This window comes from Acomys minous, assembly GCF_964271855.1.
Source record: "Acomys minous genome assembly, chromosome: 12".
Taxonomy (NCBI): domain Eukaryota; kingdom Metazoa; phylum Chordata; class Mammalia; order Rodentia; family Muridae; genus Acomys; species Acomys minous.
Window position 1 is genome coordinate 9,622,090 of NC_140493.1, and position 27,534 is coordinate 9,649,623.

Genomic DNA, 27,534 nt, shown 5'->3' on the forward strand with positions numbered 1-27,534 from the left:
GGAGAAGACGTATTGACGTAACTCCAATGTCTGGAGAGGTGGAGATGTGGCTCAGTGGTTAAGGGAGCTCACTGCTCTATCAGAGGGCACACAATGGGTGGGCTACAAACACATCTAACTCAGCTCCTGGGGATCTGACACACTTCTGGGACTCTGTGGGCAAACACATGTACAGACACTCACAGACACACTCGTGCACATAGGTATGTACACACACACACACACACACACACACACAGTCTACAGTGGAGACAGACTCCTGTAACAGAAGAGAGACTAAGCAGAAAACATAAGCAAGTATGCTAATGTGTGTAGTGCTCTGCTCAGCAGAGAAAGCTACTCAAAGCAGCAGAGAATGTGTGTAGCCTTGAGCAGCTTTTCAACAAGGAATGCGACGCAGAGAAATGCTGAAAGCAAAGCGACCCCAAACTTGAGACGTGGGAAAAGTCAGGAACAACTTACATGAAGACAATATGACAGATCTGGACGAGAGCTGGTGGCTAGAGAGGTCACAGGCCCCAGTGGGAAGCTACAGTTGCTGTTTTGCTAAGCGAACCCGGTTTTCTAATTGGATCAGCTTCTAAGTAACGTATAGATGCCCTTAGATTAGTGCCAAATTTGATCATAGATGTTTTTTTTCTGCAGTGGAGAGGAGGAAGTGAGGATACTGAGAGCCATGAGAACACCCTGCCCAAAGTTCAGAGACTAACACAGAAAAGGAACAGGAAGAACTCAAGAGCCAGAGGAGTGGGGCAGAGTGTTGGGACACTGTCTTCTAGGGACGTCATGCTATTATACTCCTGAATTCTTCCAGCTCTGACCTGCTGCACAGACCCATCTAAGACTAGGCTCACCAACATTCTGTCATGGAGTGGGGTAGGGCTCATGAAGGTTGCTAGAGCTTAGTAGGTAGTTTAATGGTTTTTCCTTTACCAGTATTGCCATTAGTAAGGTATCCATGCCCCTGTATATAAACTCTCATCTGTGCTTCTGTTAAAAAAAAAAAAATCCTAATGATACTCATTGGGCCACCACCACCTCAAACACACACACACACACACACAAACACACACACACACACACACACACAAATAATGGAACTTATTATGTATAATGAATACAAGATCATTTGTGAAGAGTCTGCTGCAGCAGACATCTCTGAGCTGACAGGCTTTGTAAATAATTTAGACCCAATCATTAGACAAGCCAAGTGGAGAAAGGGTGAAGAGAGTGGGTTTTCTTCAAAGACTCTTTCCCTGTTCTTGATGGTGGTGGTGGGGCGGGGGCCAGGACATCACACACTTTATTCAGAGGTTCAGGGAAGGGCTGAAGAGATCCACAGGAGCTGCGGTTCCCAGCAGGGCAGATTTCCAAAGCCTTCCCATCACTCAGAGAGAAAGACTTTCCGCTCCGGTCTCGTGCCTGCGTTTGTGCACACACAGTGGTGGGGTTCTACACTCGGAGGCTTCAGTCTTGTGTCCTTCACTCTTCACTGCACCTAAAGTCCTGACTATTACTGGACTTTACTGGACCGAGAGGCACTGAGGAGTGTTAGAGAAGTGCACTTCTGCATGTCTGTGCAGCTCTTTCTAGAGAGGTGACATTAAGAGTGAAGACATTCCCCAAATGAGGTGCCATCTCCCCCTGACACCACATGCTTCCTGGCTGCCATGCACAGTGAACAAGCTCAGCTCTGCTCCAAGTGGTCCACTGTTTGGTCATATTTTACCACAGATCCAGAAAGAGTGGGGCTGGGTGACTCCACTGGCCTGTCGTGCGCCGTAAGTCACAATAGAAAACAAGCCTTCCCTCAGGTACTTGTCACAGCACCGGAAACTGACCACGCCACACAGGTGCAGACCGATCTTTCACCACTGCACTCCCTCCTTCTAAACTTCTGATACTCCTCAGTCTGAATAAATCCTATTTCTCCCAGACCCAGGAGCAAGCTCCCCTTAAAGTGAGCTGATGCTGACACCAGGGGTGGTTGTGCTCAGATCGGACTGGCAGAGCAAGGTGCAAGGATCCCTCCCCTTATTTTATGTGCACTGGCGTTTTACCTGCATGTTGGTCTATTCGACATCCTGAAGTTACAAACAGCTGTGAGCTGCAATGTGGGTGCTGGGATCTGAACCCGGGTCCTCTGGAAAAGCAGTCAGTGCCCTTTAACGGCTGGGCCATCCCTCCAGCCCAAGAGAGCGAGGGTCTTGCTCTACATACTTGACAGCTGCGATGGGGGACTCTCAATCCCACAGCTCTCTGAAAACACCTCACTCACAATTACATAATGACTGAGTATCACTGGCTTCTGTGACATCAAAGCTCCAGAAACCATCGAAATAAGTGTCTCAATTCTCCAACTTCTTCTACCCATCTGCTGAGAGCCAAACTGAACAGTAAAGATCCCTTCACAAGCAGAGCTGTCATAATGAGCCGGGGAAAATAAGAGAAGACAAGTTAGAAGACTTAGTATTGGTTGCTTTATTTTGCATGTTTAAAGTTCACAAAAACATTACAGTATCTGCCCCCCCATGTTGATCATCAAGGCCTTGTGGTAAGACAACGAAAATGTTATCACACAAATTAGGTATACTCAAAAACAATGGGTAATTTACAAACATCTCTCTAATCAAAAACATTTTACAAAATACACATTCTAGTACACACACGAGTTTACCCGCCCTAAAATTAGACTGTAAAAGGCATTTTCAAAAACAAAAATAAACAAGATGTTTAACACTGACAAGCCTAGCAGACTAATGCTGATGGCAGGCTAAAAATAGCTTCAAATGCTGAATGTAACTTGAGGAAGGAGATTATTTGTTGGACCTGGTTTTAAATAAAATCGACTAGTAAGATTCTCTTTTTAATGAATTTCCACTGAATGAAATTTCATTGAGCTTCTCTCAAATTTTAGAGTTATGCTTATTAAGAACTTGATTTAAAGACCTAAAAATTTGTGGGAGAAAAAAAAGGGGGGGATAGTATCGGGAGATAGTATCAGTATCTTCAGTCTTTCTGAAATGACCAGCAGTTTGTTCACTGCTTTCACTAAGGAGGAATGTTTATATAGGGTATGCATAGAATCTCAGTGCCTGAACACCACAACGTGTTCTCCTAGCTTAGGAAACTTATCCTATTCTCAGACGTCCATTGTAGGGCTATTTCTACTTCAAAGCAATCTGTATGCACTTTAAGGGTATCTCTGTAGACAGTCTCACAGAGGCCACAGAAAGTAAGGGCTTGCAAGCATGGTGGCACACACATGCAAGCACACACCTGTGATCCAAGCACTCAGGAAAGCTGAGGCAGGAAAACCAAGAGCTAAAGGCTGGGGGCAGGAAAGTTGGAAGCCAGCCTAGGATGCACAGTAACACCCTGTCTCAAATAAAAAAGGACAGAAATGAATGAAAATAAGGAAGGAGGGGGGAAAGGGATACTGAGCATGGTAGCTCATGTGTTATCCCAGCATGTGAGAGGCAGAGGCAGGAGATTTCTGTGAGTTTAATGTCAGCCTGATCTATACAGGTTAACCATGATTTTTAAGGAACTTAATGTCACAAGTTATGCACTTTGGCTCGATGCACTGCTGGAAGGGACAGGAAATGAGAGGACAACTCCTAACCATCTCTTCACTTACTCACTGGTTCACTCATGAGGCAAGGGAGGGGAGCTGTGCTGGCCTTGCTGTTTTCTGCTTGTTTCTAAAGACACTTGCCAAGAGTGAGATCCTCTAAGTTTACAGAACTGAGATCATGGAAATTAACAGAGTAATTGTGATTTAAATCCAGGCACAAGCTCTTGTCAGGTCCCTGTCTAATACAGTGTGAGCCGAACACAAAACCCCAGTGCTTCTGTATATTCTAGCTCACATTGGATCCACCTGGGGTTTTGGAGAAGTCTCGCCTTCAATGCGCCCTGCACCTGGACCAGCCCTCCTATTACAATGGTTCAGAGAGGGCTGCCAGGAGCCTCAGGAGCACTGCCTAGGAGAGCTGTGCTAAGCTCGCTAACTTGGAAGGTTTTCAAGTGCTTTTTTACTATACCAAATAAGAATTATTCTCAAAGTTTTAATTCATTAAGACAGCATATTTTGATTTCACCAAAAGTTACAAAGCTGAAGTAAAGAAAGCAGCAAGTCAAATTGACAACTCAAAATGCTAACACTGCCACTATCATGTGCAACCTGGGAGGATCTCAAATTACAAATTACATTCCTGAGACCAAGTGATCACACACTGTGGAAGACGCCTGAACAGAAGTACAGGAAGTTGCACTCCAGAACTGCTTCTTCAAACATTAAAAAAATTAACTGAACATTATTTTTTGCAGGGAGGAAGTGTATGAAGATGGATAAGAATCTACATGTATGGAAAACCTTCTGATTAAGATATTGTAATGTTTATTTAATACTAGAAACGTGGTCAGCTATCATAAAGTATTTCTCTTCATCACAAAATAGTAAGGATTTACACAATCCAAGGGGGGAAAGCTAGAAGCTTTAAAATTTGTTTTTACCTGGGCACTAATTCTTCTAAAAAGGGTCTCCAAAATCTTGAGTAGAATTATCATACTCAGTAATGAAATGCTTGAGTTCTTCCACACACCGCTCACCTATTTCATGCAAATTCTGCCTCAATGCAAACTGTATAGATTTTTCTAATGAAGGATCTTTTTCAATCAGCATTTTCACCACCATCCCGAAAGTTTCACAGTCTTGTCGGTAAACCTAGAATGGTGAGGGTACATTTTGGTTAGCTGAGTGAAATTCAACAAACACATGGCCGACTGAGCTGGCAGAATTAAGATGCTGAAACCTTACAGTAGCCCGGATGAACCTGCCTAATACCAGCATAGGCACCATTGGAACCTGTCTTGGATACCGGCTCACAACTGAGTAAGCAGACACGCCCGCCACTGAGAGGAGAGGCCTGCTGCGCCTCTGAGGCGAGACAGACTACCCCACAGGGTGCTGGACTGGAGGATAAAGTAGACAAGAACATAGAAGGCGAACAAACCCCTCACGAGTCAGGCACTGTGGCCACTTTTAGTCCTATCAGAGTCAGAGGGATCGCTCAGTTGGAGGCCAGTCTAGTCTGCATAGCAAACTCCAAGTCAGCCAGGGTTACCAGTAGACACATAGTGAGACTCCATCCCCAAAATGCCGGGGAACTTTCTGGAGTTCAGATTCTCTGAACCACAATCAACAGACAAACTCAAAAGCCGTTTGGAATACAACAAGATGTGAGAATGCTAAGCAGCTGAGGGGAAATACTGTGGTTACAAATATTTAACCAGAAGCCGGGTGTGGTGCTGCACACCCAATCCCAGCCTGGCCTACAAAGTAAGTCCAGGACAGCCAAGGCTACACAGAGAGACCCTGTCTCAAGGAAAACAAAAAACAAACAAAACAGGGTTAAAATCAAAACAATAGAGTATGCACATACAGACGTGTACACTACATCTGTGTATATATATAAACAGATTATGCACATAGTTACATGTACTACATCCATGTATATATTAACATGCATATGTGGTGTGTTTTTTAATGTATACATTTTTATTTCAAATATGAAAACTTTGTCGATGGCAATTAGGTATTTACTGTCTATTAAATGCATAGTTCCTTTACACTAAATGCCATTTCCTTAATTTTTAATGTTACAAAATACATTTTTCTCATTTCTGTACTCCTTTGTTCATGTACTTAAGGAAAATGCCATTAAGGGAAAAAGGGCAGTTCTGTGGAGCTGGTTCTCTTCCACCTTACACAGGCCCACAGATCCAGGCTGTCAGGCTATGGTGCTAGCACATCTACCCACTGAGCCACTGTGCAAGCCACTGCTCGTCGTTGGTGTTTTGAAGTCTGCAACTTATGTTTTAGCTGCTTAAAAATGGGTATTTAAGGACTCATACTGAACTTGCTAAATTTTACTAAATTAATTACCATGATATTGAAACTAATTCCCAAAGGCAGGCACAGTAGTGCGGGCTCACAGAGGCTGAAGAAGTAGGCCCGTGCTGTCAGTGTTAGGCCAACATGAACAACAAAGTAGGTTCAAGGCCAGCCTGAGAAATCCTGTGTGTCCAAAAGAGGCAACAACAAAGCAAACAAGAAAGAAAGAAACAGATTCATCAGTTCCAAGGAAGTTGAAAAAAGTTTTAGAAGGGACAAGACACAGAGTAGAATATATAAAACCTTTATCTGTGAGCCAACAAGATGACGCAGTGAGTGGTTAAGGGGCTTGCTGCCAAGCCTGTGGACCTGAGTCGATGATCTCACATGGTAGGACAGAACCAACTCCTCTAAACTCCATACGTACGGGTGTACACACACACACACACACACACACACACACACACGCCTTGTTAGCAATAAAATAAACACACATATGTACTTTTCTAATATGATAAAATTTCTTTGCAACCTATCAAGTTCAACTCAGCCATTTACTCCATTTTATCCTGAGGCCTCCAGGACATGGGCCTGTATTGGTTGTTGGGTTTCAGAGATGGGACAAGCAGCAAAGGTGCCTATTTAACATACCAAACCAGGCCTGACCTGCAGCCTCTCCCAGCATCCCTCAGTCCCTACCTGAACTTTCTCCACGACAGGCTCTCCATTATTCACTATATAATCCCGCCCTCTCTGCCCTCTGCTTTTCTGTCTTCCCCTCTACACGGCAAATTCCCTGACCTCCTCCTGTGAGATCAGAATCTTACAAACCATGTAGAAACAGTCTATTCACATACATCACATATGGTATTGTGCCAACAGGCACAGTACAACTGGGCTCACGGCACATGCTACCCAGGTCAAGCTAGCACAGTCCTATGGGAAAGAGGAATCACGATGCTTGAGTTGCTGACAACTTAGATAATAACAGCACTGGCACACCAACACAGGCCTCAGCGGCCTGCTGCGTGGGTGGTCTGCATTTTCCTAGCTTTTTAAAAGTAACAGATGCACTAGATGAAGACAATGCTACCCTGAACCAGCCTGCAAAGCCTTTAGTGTCGACCTGCTTCCTCCCGAAACCCCATTACTGGACAGATGTGTGCTACCTATCTGCATAGGAAAACGCAGCCTAAAATTCAAATACTGAAACCACAACCTGTCCCAGGCTACAGACACTCTTGCTTAGTATATGTTCTTATTAAAAGTCTTTTTGAATTATTTACTGGAATACAAAGTTGGTTGTACATTTTTGGGGACAGGAATAACCCAAACTGTTGAAAGCAACATAATTCTCTACTTGGGGGAAATTTTTTCCAAAGACTTTCTAAAATGCGCAGTTGGACATCAAATAGGAAATAGTTTTAGTTAAAGGAAGACCTCACCCTGTAACGTTTTATAAACACAACTTGAAACTGTCAGAAACCTATTTCTGAAATCTGTTCCACAGTAAATCCAATCCCAGACAGGAAGGGTGTGGCTCTCTGTAGCAGAGTTTGTTTGCTTATGGTCCCTAGCTAGAAACACATCAATAACCTGCAGCTCTGATCGCTCCAGGCCACACAGGAAGACTCTGCTTCTGTTTCTGTTGTGTTTGGACCTCATCAATATAGGAAGCAGGTCAGTGTCCAGGTGGAGCTCTCACACCCTGCACAGACAGCTAAATTTGTCAATAGAATGAAAACACCATCCAATGTGCTTTCACAGACCTTTATTATAGAGGCCATGTTAACAACCAAATTCTCACACAGGACTTCTAGGAATAAAATATATTAAAATAAACCACTCGGAATTGTGGTTACTAATTATGCTTTCAGATCCAACAACACAACAGCTCTGTGTTATATTCACAACAGTTGAATATAAAGGATATCTTGGGAAAGCAAACTTAACAGCAAATTTGCTCTAGTTAAAATGGTTTCCCAGTACTCAGGAGGCAGAGGCAGGCTTATCGATGTGACTTCGAGGCCAGCCTGGTCTACAAAATGACTCCAGGACAGCCAAGTCTACACAGAGAAACCCTGTCCCGAAAAAAAACCAAAAAGGACTGTTGAGGCTGGACAGGTAGCTGAGCTGGTAAGAGAGCTTGCCGAGCATGCACAATTGACAGCACTATAGCAAGTCATCGAACAAACAAAGCAGCCTGTTAGGACGCAAAACTCCTCTAAAGAACACTACTTCACTCTGTTCCGTGAAGAAGGGAGCACAAAATTAAGGTGAACAGGTGGAGGGGTGCTCTGCTGTACACTGGCCTCCAGTGCTGCTTGTATCATCCAACAAGGCTATTCCTCTGCTGTTGTTGCCTCGGCGTCTCATATAATTTCCTTTAACCAAGCTCATTGGCTTGTATTACTCTATGTCCTGCCCCAGGAGGGCCAAAACCTCATGACAGAGGTAAATGGAGCCGATTAAAATGTCAGCACAGATGGGACAGTTAGATGAGCAGGGAAGACAGGGAAGTGGATGCAAGTGTCAGTCTCTCAGCTGGGAATCAGCGGAAGGCAGCTGTGGAGATTAACAGCATACTTCCAGGCTCCTATCAGCAACATGGCAGACAGTGCGATCTTTTGTTTGTTTGCTTTCTTAGAAGTCTAAGGCTCAAACCCAGGGTCCTACCTGTGTTAGGCAAACACTCTGTCTACCACTGACTTAAATCTCCTGTCTAATATAGTTACAAATAACACACTGGCCAAAGAAGTCTCAAGGGAAATTCTAAGGCATTCTGAATTAAATAAAACGTTGAAATTTGTAAAGGGCAACAAGAAATATATTTAGGGGGAAAATGAATATTAGAAGACATAAAATGAATATTAGAAGACACAAAAATGAATATTAGAATGACACTACGGAAAAAATGAGACTCAGGGTAACTAGAAGAAAAAATGACAGTAAAACAAAAACAAGGGGTAGGGAGAGGCTTGAATAAGGCCTTGCTATGTAAGCTTTAAAGTCTGGACTCCAGATAGCCAAGTGCACCTGCCATAGCAGTGCTAGTAAACAAAGATCCTCAAGGCGTGCAGCCCAGCCAGCCTCGCTGAATTAGTGAGCTCCAGGTAAAGCAAGGGATCTAGACTCAAAAAACCGAGCTGAGGCTGGACCAATGGCTCACTCTGCAGTAAGAGTGTTTACTACTCTCACCGAGGGCCTGGGTTCAGTTAACACCAGGTTTCACCCAGGTTGGACAGATCACAACAGCCGGTAGCTCAAGCCCCAAGGCATCTGAACTTTCTGGCCTTTATACTTGTGCACATACCCCATCACCCACATACAAATAATAAAAATAAATATTTTTCTTCTTTCTTTCTGAAGAAAGGAAGTGGTGGGTGAGTGTGAAAGACACCTTACACCAAGCTCTGGCTTCCACATCTATGTACACTAAGGATAAAGAGTCAGTGTAACCAAATGCTGGTTTGGGTTTAATGTTGAAACCCAACATTAGGGTCTCATTTTAGCACAGGCTAATCTCTAAGCTGCTATGCAGTTGAGAATGGCCTTGAAATGATCCTCCTGCCTCCACCTCTGGAGTGCTGAGATTACAAGCATATACCATCATGTTTGTGGGGTACTGAGCATGGAACCTAGGCCTCAAGCATGTTAGGAGGCACTCTAACAGTTAAGTGAGCCATACCCCCAAAACCTGCTAACTCTGTAACTAAACTTTGCAAAGGAGAGAAAACAGATATTGCTTGACTTCAAGGATATTCATTAGCAAATAGAGATTGTAAACTTTTTCCATTAATAAGATGAAATGGACCATTTCCCTGAAAGACATAATCTGCTAGAACTCCTCCAAGGAGAGACAGTTAATGTGAGCAAACCGACACCCACCTGGCAACCCTGAGCGAGCACATAATACAAGGCCCAGATGGCCCATGTGAGGGCGGGTCAGAGTCCCCACAACCACCTTCTCCAGGACAGGCAGAGGCTGCTGAGCCCAGTAGCTGAGGTGCAGACTGGAATTCAGTGCAGCCAGTACTGGTTGCCAGGCACATCAACGCAAAATACTTATGAGCAGCTGGGAGGAGAAAGGTAGTTTTCACAAGTTTCTGCAGATTCAAAGCTACTTAAAGATTAAGTGTATTAATGTAAAAGAATTAATATTAATTAAAGTGGTTTTCCTAATTTCTGTGCAGTTTTCAGTATCTGTTCCTGAAGACTGTTTAGAGGATTAGGTGAAGCAATGCAGAGCATTCGTCACCCTGACTCCCATAAAAGTACACTTATTCTGCATCAGAAGGTGATGAAAATGGAGTAATAGGCAGCACGCTTATTTTGGATTCGAGGCTGCTGGTCACATCAAATTCCCGGGAAGCAGAGGGAGATGAATGCTATCATTGGGCCCATTTCTCCTTTTTATTCAGCCTAGCATTAGATGAGTTTTTTGCATCAATAACCTCATATGGAAAACCTCTCATAGGGAAGCCTAGAGACCTCTAAGATTACATAGTGAGACCCTGTCTCAGAAACAAAGCAGAACAACTAACGGAAGCAGTATAGATGTGATACTGTGAAGACTGGTGGAAAAGAGAAAAACCAAGTAGAAAAGTGTTCAAAACACAAGTAGTGCCTGGAAAGTATACTCCAACCTTCAGATAAAAACATAAAAATGTGCCAGGTGTGGTGGCACATCCTTTAATCCCAGCACTTAGGTAGGCAGATGGATCTCTGAGTTTGAAGCCAGCCTGGCCTGCTTGATAAACTGGGTTCAAGGAAAGCCGGGGCTATACAGAAAAATCCTGTCTTGAAGGAAAAAATAAATAAATAATATATATGAAAATATAAAAATGTATGTTAAGAAAAGAATTCCAGCCAGGCATGGTGGTGCATGCATTTAATCCCAGCACTCGGGAGGCAGAGGTAGGCGGAGCTGTGTGTTTGAGGCCAGGCCGGTTTACAAAGCGTGTCCAGGACAGCCAGGACTACAAGAGAAACCCTGTCTCGAGAAAAACAAAAAACTCCAACTGGGGCATAGACATTTATAATTCTAACATACTAATGGAACTGGTAAAAATCGACAGAAGAGAGCCAGGTGTGGTGGTACATACCTGTGATTCCAGTTCTTAGGAGGCAGAGGCAGAGACACCTACGAGTTCAAGGCCAGTCTGATCTACGACATGAGTCCAGGACAGCCAGGGGTACATAGAGAAACACCATGTCTTGAAAGAACAAAAACAAAAACAAAACACACACCAAACACTTCCGGCTCAAAGCTACAGCCCCACACCTTTTTAAAAGCAAGCTCTTAAGGTTGTTAAGAATGCAATATATTTTAACTCCTAACATTCAATGTGTGGTGAAACTATTATAATGACAAATTTTAGTACACAGCATACTACTTATGCTTATACATATATAAGTGTATGTGTGTATGAATGTATGACACTGGCACACACACACGCTCTAAGAACTGGTCTATAGCTGGTGTGATCTAGCATGTGCAAAGTGCCCTGGCTTCTAAGTCCAGCACCGTGGTATAAACAACAAAAAATACAAACTAAATAACAATTCCAAACAGAGAAAAGTTAGTATCTGTGATGTGTGTATATTCATATATACACACATATTTCCCGCCTTGTGTTAGGCTTGGCTGTCCTGGACTCGCTTTGTAAACCAGGCTGGCCTAGAACTCACAGTGATCCGCCTGCCTCTGCCTCCCGACTGCTGAGATTAAAGGCCACCACACCGGCATGATGTTTTTATATTTTATATATAAGACAGCCATAAATATTTAACTCTACACCATGAGCTTTATACTGATATGTTCAGGAATGAAGTGCACTATGACATGCAACATGCTAAGACATGTGCTAAAACTAAGATGAACTAATAAAGGACTTGAGATGTCATAAAGTACATGGAAAGTTATGTAGGTGGGAGGCATGAAGAGGGGCAGAGATCACATTGGTAGCAAGCAGGGTTAAAAAAGCATTGAGACATTCTTAGCCATTATAGTCAATATGGAAAATGAGAAAAGTATATTTAAAGAGTAATGACTCTTAGGACTATAAGTTTGGAAGTAACACTAATGACAAACTAGGATCAAAATGGATTTGAAATGCATAGTAAAGATAAACTTTACATTGAAAAACAAAGCAAAGCAAAAAATAATTCCCAGAGACGGGAAGTGCTCAGTTGGGAGTGTTTGTCTAAGACATACAATGCCCTCGATTTGAACCCTAGCACAATATAAAAATGGATGAACATCTGTAATGAGCAAATTGTTGCCATGTTACTGTGCAAGTGAGTGCTGGGCTTACAGATGTGCAACACCACCTGTGGCTTTTCACGTGGTCTGAGGATTTAACTCTGGCTGCTAGGCTTAGAGCTTCGACTTGCTGAGCTACCTCACTGTCCCAGCAGCCTCTGTGGACACACATTATCCACAGCCAAGGACCTGAGCGAGAATTTAGGAAAAGAAAACTCTTGTATTAGTTTTACCTAGTCTTGTGTAAATAAGAATTGCTCAGTATCATTCAGTGTTTCTGCTTATAAGAAATTGAGGGCAGATACTCATCTTTGTTTTCACTCTGTAATACATTCTATTAAATGGGTTTTTTTTTCCCCAAAGTTGAGTTACTGGTGTAAAGACTGCTTCATTGTTTAGTAAAATCACCAGGACTAGAATAATGAATAAATTTGGAGTAGGGAAAACCAGAAGGAAAATCTTTTGTTTGGACTAGTGTCACCGAATTTTTGATTGGCTCAAATAAAATAAAGGTCCCAAAGGCCTCCCACCTTGCCATGTGAGCCAAATGGAGTGGCAGACGGTCATTTCCTCTTTAACTTTCCTCTCACTGGACTGCCATGTGCTCATATAGATAGAAGAGACGCAGGAGTTTTTCAGATAAGCATATCCTGGAAAAATGCATTAAACCACTCTCCTCTCCAAACATATTTCCAGGATCATATGATAATAAAATTAAAATGTTAAAAAAAAAACACCCCAAAGTCAAAACAGGTACACCATTCAGGATGGCACTATATAAGAAGCCAAAAGGATTACACATCTGCAAGACGAAGCAAGAGTTAGTGAAATGTTCCTACTTTCTGCTTTGGTCTCCATTGTGCAGCTATGACAGGAAGGCTCCAGAATTCCCTCTCAGATACAGAGTCATCTCCAGTGGGTTTAGCAGTATTTATGCCAAATCCCTCGTTCATCTGTGCCCCTGCAGTGTCCTGCGCTCTAGTCTCCCTAAACGATGGCCCTTTCAGCCTCAGAGACAAAGCAAGCCACATTAACTGGCACAACATTAGGTGAAGACTTGACAATAAGGCCCCAGATTTGTTCTGAAGAGCGGCAGCCGTTCTGTTCACATGCATAGCACATCCCCAACAGGCCAGACGGGAGCCAGGCTAAACAGTCTTGTAGCCTTCAAGTGACTTCCCACAGTCAGAATGACCGCCAGAGATTCAAACTCAACTCTTTGTGTAATGAGAACCAACTGTTATAACCTTGGAAAATACAACCCTTCATATCTATGGGCATGCCACAAAGGGAAAAAATATAATAACAACTGCCAGAGATTTAAAAAAAAAAAATGAGTATCATTTTCTTTCTATTTACGCAGAAAAGAAAAATGGTTTGAGTACTGAGCATATATACTAAACAACAAAAATCTAACTTAAATAGTTTCATCTTCAGAATTGGAGAAAAAAAAAAGCCTTATTTTTACAACTCCCTACACAACTCCTCTTCCTGAGAGGTGGCTGCCAGCACTGGGAGTTTAAGCAGAGTGATGGTGAAGTCCACAGCCACAGAATCTGCAGGCTTGGGGTGCTCCAGCCTTTTTCCCGGTTCTTATTTAAGGACTACTACAGTGCTTTAGCTCAGGGGGCTTTCCAGGGGACTGAGAGAACAGCACGAAACACCAGCTTTGTCCTGGTATAAAGTACCTGTGTTACAAAGCCTGGCTTATTGTTCTCCTCCTACAGTGGCATTCCCCATGCTTTGCCCTGACAGACTGTGGTTTGAGGATGAAGACTCAGTTTGCACCTTGGTGGACATACAGACACCACCCTGTCTGGCACCAGCCATGTGGCACTGACTGATAATCCATTCCTAAAAGTGAAGAGGGTGCCACCCTCTCAACTTATGAAAGGAAATGGAGCACTGTAAGAACACCAAGACATAATGAATCACATCCAGAAAACCAGCCCAAGAACTATCAGGCACACCAGACAAAACGGCACTAACCACTCCCTCACCCGGACTTCATAAACGAACCTAGCAGTATCCCAATTATAGCGACAGACCAGCAGACCTGCCTGCCACCTGACCATTAGGCACCAAACCCCCAGATGTGGGGAGTTAACTCCCTGCCGTGGCTACTGAAGTCAGCTATTTGCCTTCTGGGCTCACTCCCACCCTGCACCTCTACAGCTCCCACCACCTGGCCTTTCTGTAGGTCATGTTGATCCCGTGACCCGGCAGTAGTCTGATTCTGCTGCAGCTTCTTTATTCTTGGCAAGCTGTTGCCAACAGAAGCTCCGTGTCTGTGACTATACTGCTGCTGAATAAATTCTGACATTGTGGAGTGACACAGAGGTGCTTACCAACCTTTCTGACAGTGTGCTCATGTCTACTGTATGTATTGGGAACACTCTTGGTGAACAAAACATGAATGTTTAGCTGGGGGAAAAACGCTCAGTAGCTAACAGCATGCACTGCTCTTCCAGAGGGCCAGAACTCAATTCCCAACACCCTACCAGGCAGCTCCTAAGTGTCTGTAACTCTGCTCCAAGGGAATCTCTGATGCCTCTGGCTTCCTGGGGAACACGAACACACATGTGACGCCCGCGCCACCGCGGTACCGAGTCGAGGGCGAGGGACTGCGGAGTTAATTCATACATACACACACACACACACACACAGAGAGAGAGAGAGAGGGGGGGGGGGGAGAGAGAGACATAAGAACAATTGTAGTATTACAAAATAATTAAATTAGTCTTACTGATAAAGGCACTGCGGCACTGCGGCACTGCTTAGATTGGTTAGGAGCACAAGTAAATATTTTAGTTTAAAAGGGTTAGATTTATATGAGAAGCCAAAAGAAAAATTATAGGCAGAAATCTGCATATATCAGGGAAAGCCTCCCAAAGGGAGAGAAACTTGTCATCGCCGCCGCCGCCACCACCATCGTCAACATCATCATCATCATCACGGTCACCATCACTGTTGCTGAACACATGACTGGAGGCCTGAGTACCTCTGCTGGTGTCAGAGGACAACTCTGTGGAGTCAGGTCCCTCTTTCCATCTTCACATGGGTTCTGGGGTCAAACCCCAGTAGCCAGGCCTACAATCATCTTCACTAGATAAACCCCTCCCTAGAAATCAACGCACGCACAGAGGGAAGGGCAGACGTGAGGGCTGGTAATTTCCAGAGCTTGCACTTCTATGATAAGCATAAGTCTGATGGATTCAAAGAAACCTCTGTAGCTCCAGGCCAGCACCCACCCAACACTCCACATACTAATGAGTAAAACTAAGCCAAGTAGTTAGGAGTACCGTCCTTTGTTAGAAAATTCCAAATTATGAGATATATTGGCCATTTCTTGCTTAAAACATTTAACATGAAGCTACTTGGTACCATACAGAATATTCTTCCTTGGCCAACCAGCAAGGTTTACCAGTTGGCTGATTAAGCAGTTTGGTTCGCCTTGTCTACCCTTACTCAGGGGATGCTATGAATTGTTGGAAGAAGGCCAGAATGGCAATTACTCAGTCTGCTGTGAACTCCCTACTACTCTCTGGTCGACTTCTGTATCAGCAAACACCACAGTGAGTACTCTCAGCCCTCTCCACACCCAATTCAGGGACTTCAGCAGCGATGGGACTCCCCACCTTCCTATCTTGTTTCCCTCTGCTCTCAGCAAAATTACCTCTTTCCCAACTTATCTCTTTCCACCTTTAAAAAAAAAAGGCTCATTCTGTTCTCCTTTGTCCTCTTACTTGAGGAATTTCAGTTTCCCTCCCAGCCCTAACAACAGAAACATCCACTCTCCCTGACACTGCCCAGTCTAATCCAGGCTCTCTACACAAAAAAGGAGCAAAACATGTCCTCATAGCTAAACTAATCTACTGATCACAATAGGCTTGTGCTAAAAATTCATCCATAAGTTGTTCTGCCTGCCCGTCAGTAGAACGGTTAAAAAATCCACCTCCAACCCACACGTGCTTGTATGCCCACTGTGGGCTACTTACTATTATGACCATGTGTAGCTTCCGCCAGCACATTTCAGTAAATGGTCTCTATACAAACGCCACTTTTCACTGCTGTCAACTGTGCCTCTCACCTCGTGGGCTCTACACTAAAGAACAGTCGGGGATGAAATGATATTTCTTCCTGCTGGACCCTTGACAGTAAAATGCAGACGTACAGGAGAGATGTCATTTCCCCTGGAAATCCACAAACTTGAATTTCTTTTTCTTTTTATTTATTATTATGTATACAGTGCTCTGCCTGCACATATACCTGCAGGCCAGAGAGGGCATCAGATCACATTATAGATGACTGTGAGCCACCATGTGGTTGCTGGGAATTGAACTCAGGACCTCTGGAGGAGCAGTCAGTGTCTTTAACCTCTGAGCCATCTCTCCAGCCCCATGAACTTGAATTTCTAAGTACAAACAAATAACTCCAAATCTCAGGCCCTGAGGGAACTTTCTAAAATAAGTAAGAGTCAGGAGAAGCAGCTGAACTAACTAACCTCTGGGACTTCAGGTTGGGTAGGTATTCAGTATAGAATATAGAGTGTATCTTAAATATGGGCAAGCCCAAACATGAGACTTTATTCTTACATTAAAATGTAAGTTTTCTAATCCATGTTTTTTATGATTACAGACTAAATATAAAGCCAAACAGCAGCAAATAAACAGCAAATCAGCTTTTAATTGAAACTGGCATAAACGGAATCCTGTTTGAATTCTGCATACTTGGATTTTGAATTTTTGCTTAGAAAAAAATATTTATTTTCATTTGTGAAGCTAATAATTGCTTGCCAGTTATACAGACATGGTATGCGTCCAACCACACTGCTGCTTCCCTTTCAATAGGTAGAGGCCTTAGGCCAGCACCTTTGTTTTAGTCAGCTGAGTGTGTCCATTGAGCTGATGACCTGGAGGGCCCTCTGTCTTGTGCAGTTTGGTTCTGCCATTAGTTAGCCCAGGCCAGTGGATATCGATGCTATAGGCAATATTCTGTGTTGCCTTTCAAGCACTTCGTAGAAAGAAGCAAAGCTGACTTTAAGTTCCAGTGTGCACAGACTGAAAGCTTCCTCGTGAATGTATTGTGTGGTTATGTGATCTAACTGATCTGGACAACAGAAGGGAGGAAAAAATTACTTTTATTTCAAAATATATTTCTTTTTACATGCAGTTTCATATAATGTGTCCAGAAATGAAGCTTTTGAAAAACTGATCATACATAAAATAAGTCTAGGCCTACTTTTTGAATATTTATGTTTTCCTTACAGCTAGTAAATTATAGAATGCCCTCCTTGCTGGCACGTACGTGCCTTTAATCCCCTGACACTCAAGAGACAGAGACAAGTAGATCACTGGGAGTTCAAGGCCTGCCAGGTCTGCATAGAGGACAGCCAGAGCCACACAGAGACCCTGTCATCTGAAAGACTCCAACCAGCAGGGGATGGAGGCAGATGCCAAGACTCCACCGAAAGTACAGAAATAAACAACAAAACAGCCACAAAACAAAAGTAGGGGAGAAAAAAACAAACAAGAAGAAGAGCCATTGAAGTGGCTCATCAGATGAAGGTGCCTGCTATCAGGCCTGAGTACTTGAGTTTGATGTCCAGGGCCTGTGTGATGAGGGGTGTTAACTCCACAGACTGTCCTGACACTATGAGCACACACAGACACTCACTCCTCCTCCACACACCTCTAAGTTATCTATAAATAGAATCACAATTTTGCAGAGGTCTTCCATCTAACTCACATGTGCTGTGGAGTACATGAAAGTCTGCTTTGCTATCTCCAAGCAAGACACCCATATGTATATTAAACAAAAGCTGAAGACACAGAAGGTATCATACAGGGTTATACCTCAGAAAATAAAACTGCACATAAAGATGAAAAATAAGAGAACAATAGAGCAGAAAATTTCAGAAGTCATTTTTAATGCTGTAAAAAGAAACCAAACATAACAGATGAAAACAAGTTTAGAGTTACCCAGAACACACAAGGTATTCCACAGTAAAGTTTTATATTCATTTATGAATGAGCCAAAGAAAAATAAGGGGAGTCACGGAAAACAAGTGGAAAGTAAAAGAGCACGCCAGGAACAGCAGAAGGTCCTGGACTACACAGGGAGCAGCAGGCACAAGAGGCAGGGGCGAAAACTATAAAATATTCCCAAGAAGGAATCCAAAGGCAATCATCACCTCAAAGCTGCAAAGAATCAGGCAAGTGTTACTGAACACGGGCATCTGTACTTGGCGTTTCCACTAAGGGGAGAGTTTTCAGAGACTGGCTGTCAGTTTCTCCACAGAACCTTTAACCACGGTGGCAAGGTGGGCTGGAGAGACTGCTCAGCCGGGAAAGGCTAAACTCACAACCAAAATATAACTAAGGCGGAAAGATGCTCCCAGCTGAAAAGCACTGAGCACTGGCAGCTACACTGTGCTTTATGAATGTCCTTAACGTTTTACTTAGTGACAAATAAGACTGCTGACTTAGAACAAACAGAGCCGAGTAGCAGGAACAGTAATTTACCCCAGAGAAAGTCTTCAGGAACACTGAATAGTGGTGGGAGTAGCTGGGAGCAGCCTGCACTTGGCCTCATCTTATTTTCTGCATCCCCTTGGGGCAGCCTCCCAAGAATAAAGTTTAAAATGGACTCCTAATACCTTGTACCCTTCTACAGAAGGGTTCTTATAAAAGTTTGGAATGTATACTGTCTATATTTTTACCAAAAATGTCCATTTTGATACTTCCAATGTGGTAGATTATCTCACATTAAGTTAACTCCCCTCCCGGGCCCCCACACACAGTCAAGGATGCCCTGCATTTCTGAGGCTGCTGTCTCACTGTCTCCACCTCCTGAGTGCTAGAATTGCAAGTGTACAGCACCACACCGTGCTTATGATTTGCTGGGGAATCAAACCGAGCCTCGTGCATGCTAGGTAACTACTAACACAGTAGCTCCAGGCCCACCTCCTCCTCTTAAAATGACACCACATATCTTAACACTTTAGCAGAGAGCTCACGTAGAATAACACAAGCAAGATTTAACTCGTAGTAAACTATGCATTTCAAAAACATTAATATTTGGCTAAAATAAACAATTCTTAATTATTTTAGAAATACAATTTTTTGCAGAGGCAAATCTTGGGAGTGCGGTTTACTAAATCTATATATACCAAGTCTGCAGAAGTGGCTGATGGCAGATTGTTACACACAATGGTGTAGACCTGATGTCTAGACAAGATAATACCCAGTTAAGAGCTGTACTTTTAAGAACATTTATAACTTGTCTGATAACAAGAAAAAGCAAAAAGTTGTTTCTATTACATGAGGTAGCCAAATGCTTCCCTCACACACATAGGGCAATGGATAGAGCATCTTCTATTTGAAAACAATTTCATTTTGATCTATCAGAAACTGAAAGCTGATTCTGTACGTCCACACTCTTGTTAACATTTCCAGGATGACTATTCATCTGCCTAATCTTTATTATGGACTTCCTAAAAGAAGCAGGAGCTGGGGAGAGAGAGTGCTGGGACTCACCAGGCTGCCGACAGAGGAAGGCAGCTGTAGGACGGGAGCTGAGACACTGATAAACTCATCTTGTACACTTTTAACTCAAGAAGCAATATGACTCCCCGTGCTTAACTGGGGTCCACAGGGGCTTCTTAAAAATAGTATTTCATTTTAGTGTAGGACCCCTACACGTCTACTAAAGAAGGTTAAAAATGTAAAACACATAAAACTCTATTATTAAATATGAAGTAACATGGGAGAGAAAGAGCAAAGGGCTGGACACCCGGTTCAGCAGCAGCAGCAGCAGCCTGCTCAGCCTGGGCTTGATCCCCAGCACTACAAGAAAAATCCAACACGCAGGTTTGTAAACAAAATTACTGAGCTCTGACTATCAAATATGATTTAAGAAAGTCAAAGAATATGTAGTGTATATAGGGAAGATAGAACAAAAAGTAGATCTGTGACTCTATTCCTCAATTTAATGCCTTAATTGACACTCACAAGATTATTTCTAATTCACTGGTATAGAATTTTGTATGTAGATGCAAAATAAGTTTAATTCTAGATAGAGTGGCATAGAATTCAAATGTAAATTTATTCTTTACCCACATTATATATGCATGTATAAATATATATATTTATTTATACTTAATATGAGGTATTGTACCCATATAACTCAATTATAATACAAGGTTTACTTTCAATACTTTGAAAGCGCTACGAGTTGGAGAGATGGCTCAGTGGTTAAGAGCACTGTCTGCTCTTCTAGAGATTCTGAGTTCAATTCCCAGCAACCACATGGTGGCTCACAGCCATCTATAATGAGATCTGGTGCCCTCTTCTGGCCTGCAGGCCTAATGCAGGCAAAGCATTGTATATACATAATAAAGAAATAAATCATAAAGAAGAAGAAGAAGAAGAAGAAGAAGAAGGAGAAGGAGAAGGAGAAGGAGAAGGAGAAGGAGAAGGAGAAGGAGAAGGAGAAGGAGAAGAAAAAGAAGAAGAAGGTGCTATTGCAGGCTGTTTAGAATAAATAAGTTATACAAGTTAATTGTTAGCTGATCAAATCATGGTCATGTCAATCACTAGTCTACTTTTATTGCAAGAATAAACATCTTAGGTGCAGCAGATGAATATTCTGTAGAAAGATAAGGTAGGATAGTTAGATAAGGTCTTCAAAAACCTCAGAGACATACAGAATATAGCATTTTAAAATGTTTTCATTATTTTAAAGATTCACTGACAATCAGACAGGTAACACCTGGCAACACCCAGATTTCCTCACAAAGAACCTCCTTCTGGAGATGGCTTCAAATGTGGCAAACAAGCCACTGGGCAAGATGTCCTTGTTTATACCACAGACAGAATTCTGTCTAAAAAAGGGCACGCTTGGATGCAGGCAGTCGACAGCCAAACTCTGCTAAGACAGGGCAAGCAAGTCCTCAACAATTCCTGCCTCACAAACATGTCTGTCAGATGTATTGGGCCAGAAGGCTGAAGAAGATGCTCCAACATAATAGAGACCCTGAGGTATCACATGAAAGAAATGGCCTAAATGAACAATCTTAGCAAGTATTTTGGGATTATGGATGGGAGATAAAACAAATAGAAATTATTAGAAGCAAATGGGATGGAGACTAGGATATAAATGAAGGTATCTTAGGAAGCAATACCTGTCTCGCCCCAGGTGAAAACAGGCTATTATAAAGTACATCAGATGTCTGTGTCTATATTGATTGTAAAAGCAGGTCAGAGAATACAGCCATAATAATTATAAGCCTAATAATAAACATTAGGCCGTACTTTCACATTAACCTCAACAGATCACAAGATTCTTGCTGTTAAGCATGTAAAATGTGCTTATGTTGAATGGTGTCTAGAAAGCCATTCCTATGCCAGAATCTTACCAGCATTTAAAGACTAAGAAGAACTGTGCCAGGTACACAGCATGACATTTACAGTGATACAGAACCCCAAACCAGGAACTAAGGAGACCTCATATTTTATTGCTTCAGTCATTTTAAATACTGGTTGAAGGGCCTATGTAGCTGTTTGTTCACTATCTTTTTATATTAACTATATTCCCATTCCAGTATACATCAGCTATGCTTAACCACTGATCATGTAATTCATACAAAGTCTTATATTATTGTTTAATGCCTGTCGGTAGACTTGGTGTCGTAATGAGAAACTGTCCTCTGATGGTCTACATTATTCCAAAAGTATCCCTTTGATTAATAATGTCTCCTAACTCTAAGGTTCAACTTAACAGAGAAGGCCTGAAAAAGATAGGGAAGAAGCAAGTGAGCACTGTGAGGGGAACGGCTGCCTTCGCCTTGCGCAGAGCATGGGGAGAATGCCCCTTAGTACAGACAAACGAGGCAGCAATGGTGTCTCCCTTCCTAGACTATTCGTTTGTCCATCCATATTTATCTGTATACAGATACATGCCAGGTACGTCGGATACCTTGGTGTTCTCTTTCCATCATTAAGAGTCTCTGCAATCCAATGCTCTGGTCATCAGCCTTGGCTGTGAGTGCCTTTATCACTCAGCCATATTGCTGGCCCTAAAGAGACTTTCTTAGCGGGGATAATACTCAATCTTAAAATGTCTGAAGCTCTTACTTTTTGTCAACATACTTATATAACGATGAACACTGGTCAAGTCTTAAGTGGAATGAAACATTGCACGGTGTCACGACATGGCTTTTACACATTTATTTTTCTACTTTTTTCACAACAGAAAATCAGGAGAGAGCACGCATGCAGCCATGGCTTTTAAATGCCACGTTCTCTTCTGTTACTACCTAAAATGCAGCTCTAGGGACATACAACTGTCAAAACTCATTCATATTTAAGCCATACATTTTATCTGTTCATTAAGTGCACCTCGACTTATGTTTTAGATATGTAACTTTGAATCCCCATAACATTGAGATGCTGTTAACTTCCAGGTCATAAAAAGTAACAGATGTAAAAAGAACTTTCTCTAATTATTTCATTCTAAATACAGGATGCATAATCAGCATTAAATGGAAAGATGTGAGAAAATTCAAATCTTAATGGCCCACTCAGACCTTATGAGTAAGAATGACTTTGGATGAAATACTCAAGTGACCAGCAGCTACTTCTGATACCTAACACTAAGTTCAAAAAGTACCATGCTTCTTAAAAAGATGATCACTACTGTGCATTGGGGCGCATGTCCTTGCCTGTGTGGAGGACAAGGCACACAGCCCTTTGCAGTTAGACAGGGGTCAGGATGTATTTCATGCTTATCAAGTTATTTTTCTCCTGCATCTGTTTCCCACAACAGTTTAGATTACAGGTACCTGTCACCATGCCCAGATATTTTGTAGCTCTCTCATTAACCACTTTACTCCTCTATAACACCAAAATGTAATAATTTTATTTTTTTCCTTATGTCCCCCTCTCCCCCTCTCCTCCTCCCCCCATCGCTGTCCCTTCAGCCCCTTTCTAACTCAGACTCTCTGGCTGCCCTAGAACTGGAGGATGCCTCTCCCTACAGCACTGGAATTAAAAGTGTGTACTCCCCTGCCCACAGCTGCCTCTCTGAGTTCTTGAGGTCACTTGCCATCCTGCAACAGTCTCAGCATGCTTTAGTAGCAGCTGTTTTCATCAGTTTTAACAGCAACTCTAAACAAATTGATTTTCAACTCAAGCGAGGTTTCCACAGAGAGCTATAAAAATTGGCTTCGTGCTAATTCAGTACACGATCAAGCTAGTTTATATAACCTAATAACTTTCTCACAATCAAAGAGATCAGCTTTAAACAACAGTATGAAGAAATAGCGAAAACAGTATAAATGGCAACACAAAATACTTCCTAGCATTTCAATCAAGTGTTTCTTCTAGTTACATTCTTAAAAGAGTTTGTGTTTAAAAGAGCCTACAACTGAAGGGGCCTGAGAGGTGGCTCAGTGGTTAAGAACACTAGCTTTCATTTAGAGGACCTGGCTTCCATTCCCAGCACCCACGTAGTGGCTTATAACTGCCTACAACTCCAGTTCCAAGGGGTCCAATACCTTCTTCAGCCCTATGAAGGCACCAAGCACACATGTGGTGCACAGACATGTATTTAGGGAAAATACTTATACAAAGGCACATAAAATAAAAATTAATGAACCTTTAAAAGAGAGCTACAACACAGGAAAAAGGAACATTAACTCATTCACCTGTTCAAATAACACCTTAAACACTGTTGGGAATGATGCCTAAGCAAGGTAGGCAGTAACGAAAGACAACCGCCTCCTCCATTCAAAGGTCACTATTGGGGTTATAACTTCACCCATCATCCATCCAACAAATACTTTCATGAGCCAGATACATGTGAATCCATGCTGTAAGTAGAGTACCACTAAACAGAACAGAGGCCCACTTCTTGTGAGGTCTATTGTGGTAAAGAAAGACAAGGAAACAAGCACATCAAGTGAATTTAAAGGGGAAAAAATGCTGACTAGTGGCTCATACCAGCAACTGAGCATTTGGCAACTGAGGCAGCAAGACTGCAGTAAGTTCAAAAGACAGTATGAGAACCCATGTCCAAACAAAGGAATCCAGTTCCCCGGGGAATGGAGACCAGTGCATTGTACCTTCCTTGCTGGCCAAGACTGACCACTTCATTGATTTTAGACTAAGTGAGCCCTGTCTTGGGAAAAAAGGGACTAAGGAACACCTGAGGTCGTCCTCTAGTCTCTACACGTGTTCGGTGGAACTTTGGAGTTACAAGTGGAAAATACACACCAGGATATGTATTCAGTGCAGAACCACAGCCACCAGCTGTGTCTATAGAAGACTGCATTCTTACCTGTTCGATCTCTTTTGTTTTTGATGCAATTGCTTTAGAGCGACTGCTGAGCTGGTCATCTGATGTGCTTGACTCGGGTTCTTCTGTCTGGTCAATAAATAAGGGTGCTGTGGACCCCTCCTTGAAAATAGAGTAAGTCTTGAGTTATTTTCTTAAAGGACAGATACTGTTTGAGATGGTGTATGTTGTCACCAAGAGAAGATTATATTAAAAGTGCTGTTTAATCAATCTTAAGAAAAAAATGTATACTGCCATGATACATAATAGGCATGTGAAGACGGCTAGAGGACATAATTACTTTTTGTAATTTTTTTTATAATACCAAACCTTATGCTATTCTAAAATTATGATAAATATACTAAATACAGATTAAGATATAGATTAAAAAGGTTCTGTCCTATTGTTATTCTTTAAACAATCTATTTATGAATATGGACCAATGAGAAGAAAGGGCCCAAATATAAATGAGAGCACAGGCTCGCATAAAGGAGCGGTGAGAGAAATGGGAACACACTCCAACTTCACACACTAAACTCCTTGTTCCTTTACTCAGAATCATCAGAAACAATGCAACATCGCAACACTGATAAGTTCTGTCACAAACAATCCAGTAGTGAGTAAGTAATACAGAAGCAATCAGACTAACCCCCTTCGCACAAACACACTGGTGTTCTGGATGATTTACTGTCAAGTTGACACAAGCTAGAGCCAGAGAGAAATGAGCCTCAGTTGGGAAAACGCCTCCATGAGAACCAGCTGTAGGGCATTTTCTCGGGGTGCGTGACCAATGGAGGAGGGCCCAGGCATGGTGGGCGGTGCCATCCCTGGGCTGGTGGTCCTGGCTTCTATAGGAAAGCAGGCTGAGCAAGCCATGGGAAGTGAGCCAATAAGCAGCACCCCTCCATGGCCTCTGCATCAGGCCTTGCCTCCAGGTCCCTGTCTCACTTGAGTTCCTGTCCTGACTTAAGATGAACATCAATGTGGAAGGGTAAGCAGAATAAGCCCTTTCCTCCCCAACTTGCTTTGCAGTCATGGTGTTTCCGTTGTGACAAAGACAGAAAGAAATTCAATGGAGAAGGATTAGAATTAAATGAGGTCATAAACCAAATAGATGTAACAGACATCCACAAACATCACTAGAACACTAAAGAATACCTATTTCTATAAGCAGCCTGTAGAAATTTCTCCACAGTTGACCACATTTTAAAATACAAAGCAAATCTCAACAAATCTAGGAAGAATGAAATAACAACCTGCATTCTATCTGACTAGAAAGGAAGAAAGCTTGATACCAGCAACAGAAACTACAGAAAGAACACAAACTCAGAGATTTAACAACACACCACTAAGTGATAATGGAATCACTGAAGAAATCAAGAAGGGAGGGGGGCGTAAAAATCCTAGAATTGCAGACAATGTTCCAAAACCTATGAGACATGATAAAGGCAATCCTGAATGTTTACACAACCAAGTGCCTACATCAAAAAAAATTTGTGGGGCTGGAGAGATGGCTCAGTGGTTAAGAACACCGCCTGCTCTTCCAAAGGTCCTGAGTTCAATTCCCAGCAAGGACATAGTGGCTCTCAATCATCTATAATGTTATCTGATACCCTCTTCGGGCCTGTGGTATACATGCAGACAGAACACTGTATACATAATAATAAATTTTTTAAAAAATTTTGTGACATTTCAAGTAACTACTGATGCACCTGAGGCGCTTGGGGAAAAAAGAACAAACGAAACCTCAAATAGTAGACAAAAAGAGATCATCAAAATCAAGGCTGAGGGCTAGAGAGCCAGCAAAAAGCTAAAAGCACTGGCTGCTCCTCTAAAGACACAAATTCAATTTCCAGAACACACGGCAATTCACACCAAGTAGAACTTCAGTTCCAGGGGATCCAATGCTTTGTGTTTTGACGTAAATGTAGGCAAAAAACCGCCTGTAAACATAAGAAATTAATTTTTAAAAATCAGGGATAAAAGTGGGTGCTGGAAGGACCCTGCTGTTTGAGTTTGCAATCCTCCCAGTCCAGAGACATTCTGAGAAGGAGGTATAGGACTCCCTCCCCCAGCAGGGCCTCCAGCTCTGCCTGACACCATGTGGAGAGTGTCTTTAGACATAGATGCCCTAAACCACACCTGATAAATGGCCCTTGACACAGCTCCCTGCGCCTATAGTAATTAGTACTGTGTTCCCCTCATATGAAAGGAGCATGCTGCTAGATGCAAAACAATCATCCTTGAAGTTCCTAGTTTCCACGAATTATGAACGCCTATCCTAGAAGCCCCACACCCACTCCCCAAGGGCTATACAGCCTTTGTTCTCCATGACTAAGGTTGAACTCGGTCCCAGAGTAGTTCCCCATTCGATCTCCGTCTGCACATGGCCTTCCAAACCCTGTGCCTTGTCTTCTGCTCTTCCTTCCTCAATGTGCTGGTGGCCATTGACTCCCCGCCCCAAGAGAAAAGAAAAATCACAAACTGGGGGGAGAGGTTTGAGAGATATGAAAGTGTATGTAATGATAACACATTGTAACATATGAAGGTCTTAATGAATTAAAAAAAGGAAAAAGAAAAAAGAAATAGAGCAACAGTGAGAGGGAGAATAATGTAAGTAATGGGATATAAGTAAGATCAAAGTATCTTATATTTGTATGAAATATAATGAAACTCGTTTTGTATAATTAGTATATAATTATATAATAACTTATAAATACAAAATTTTCTATTTTACTCCTTTAAAAAACTGGGCTGAAATAATAAAACATAAACTAAAAGAATTAAATAAAGAGCTCATTCTACGAAAAAAATAAAACAGTGACAAATGCTTTGCCAGGTTAAACTAAAGAAAAACTCAAGTTGTAAAACTAGAAATGAAAAAGGAAGCAAACAGATACCCGTGAAATTCAGAAAACCATAAAGATATACTTTTAAAACTATTACCTAGAGGCTAGAGAGATGGCTCAGCAGTGCCCTTGCAGAAGCCAAGGTTCAATTCCTACCACCCACATGGCAGTCATGGTCTGTAATT

At 42.3% G+C, this 27,534-nt stretch overlaps 1 protein-coding gene across 19 annotated transcripts in view; it reads right to left on the minus strand.

The window, feature by feature from the left end:
- Positions 1-2,457: 2,457 nt before the first annotated feature.
- Positions 2,458-27,534, minus strand: part of PPHLN1 (periphilin 1) — an 82,202-nt gene continuing 57,125 nt past the window's right edge. For 18 of the 19 annotated variants that reach the window (XM_084749475.1, XM_084749472.1, XM_084749471.1 and 15 more), the window contains 2 exons: positions 24,504-24,623; positions 2,458-4,729 (listed from right to left, as the gene is read on the minus strand). In XM_084749475.1, the coding sequence (XP_084605601.1) occupies positions 4,535-4,729; positions 24,504-24,623 (315 nt within the window). In that variant the 3' untranslated portion in view covers positions 2,458-4,534. The remainder of the gene's footprint in view (positions 4,730-24,503; positions 24,624-27,534) is intronic. The other variant, XM_084749487.1, reaches the window with a different exon arrangement.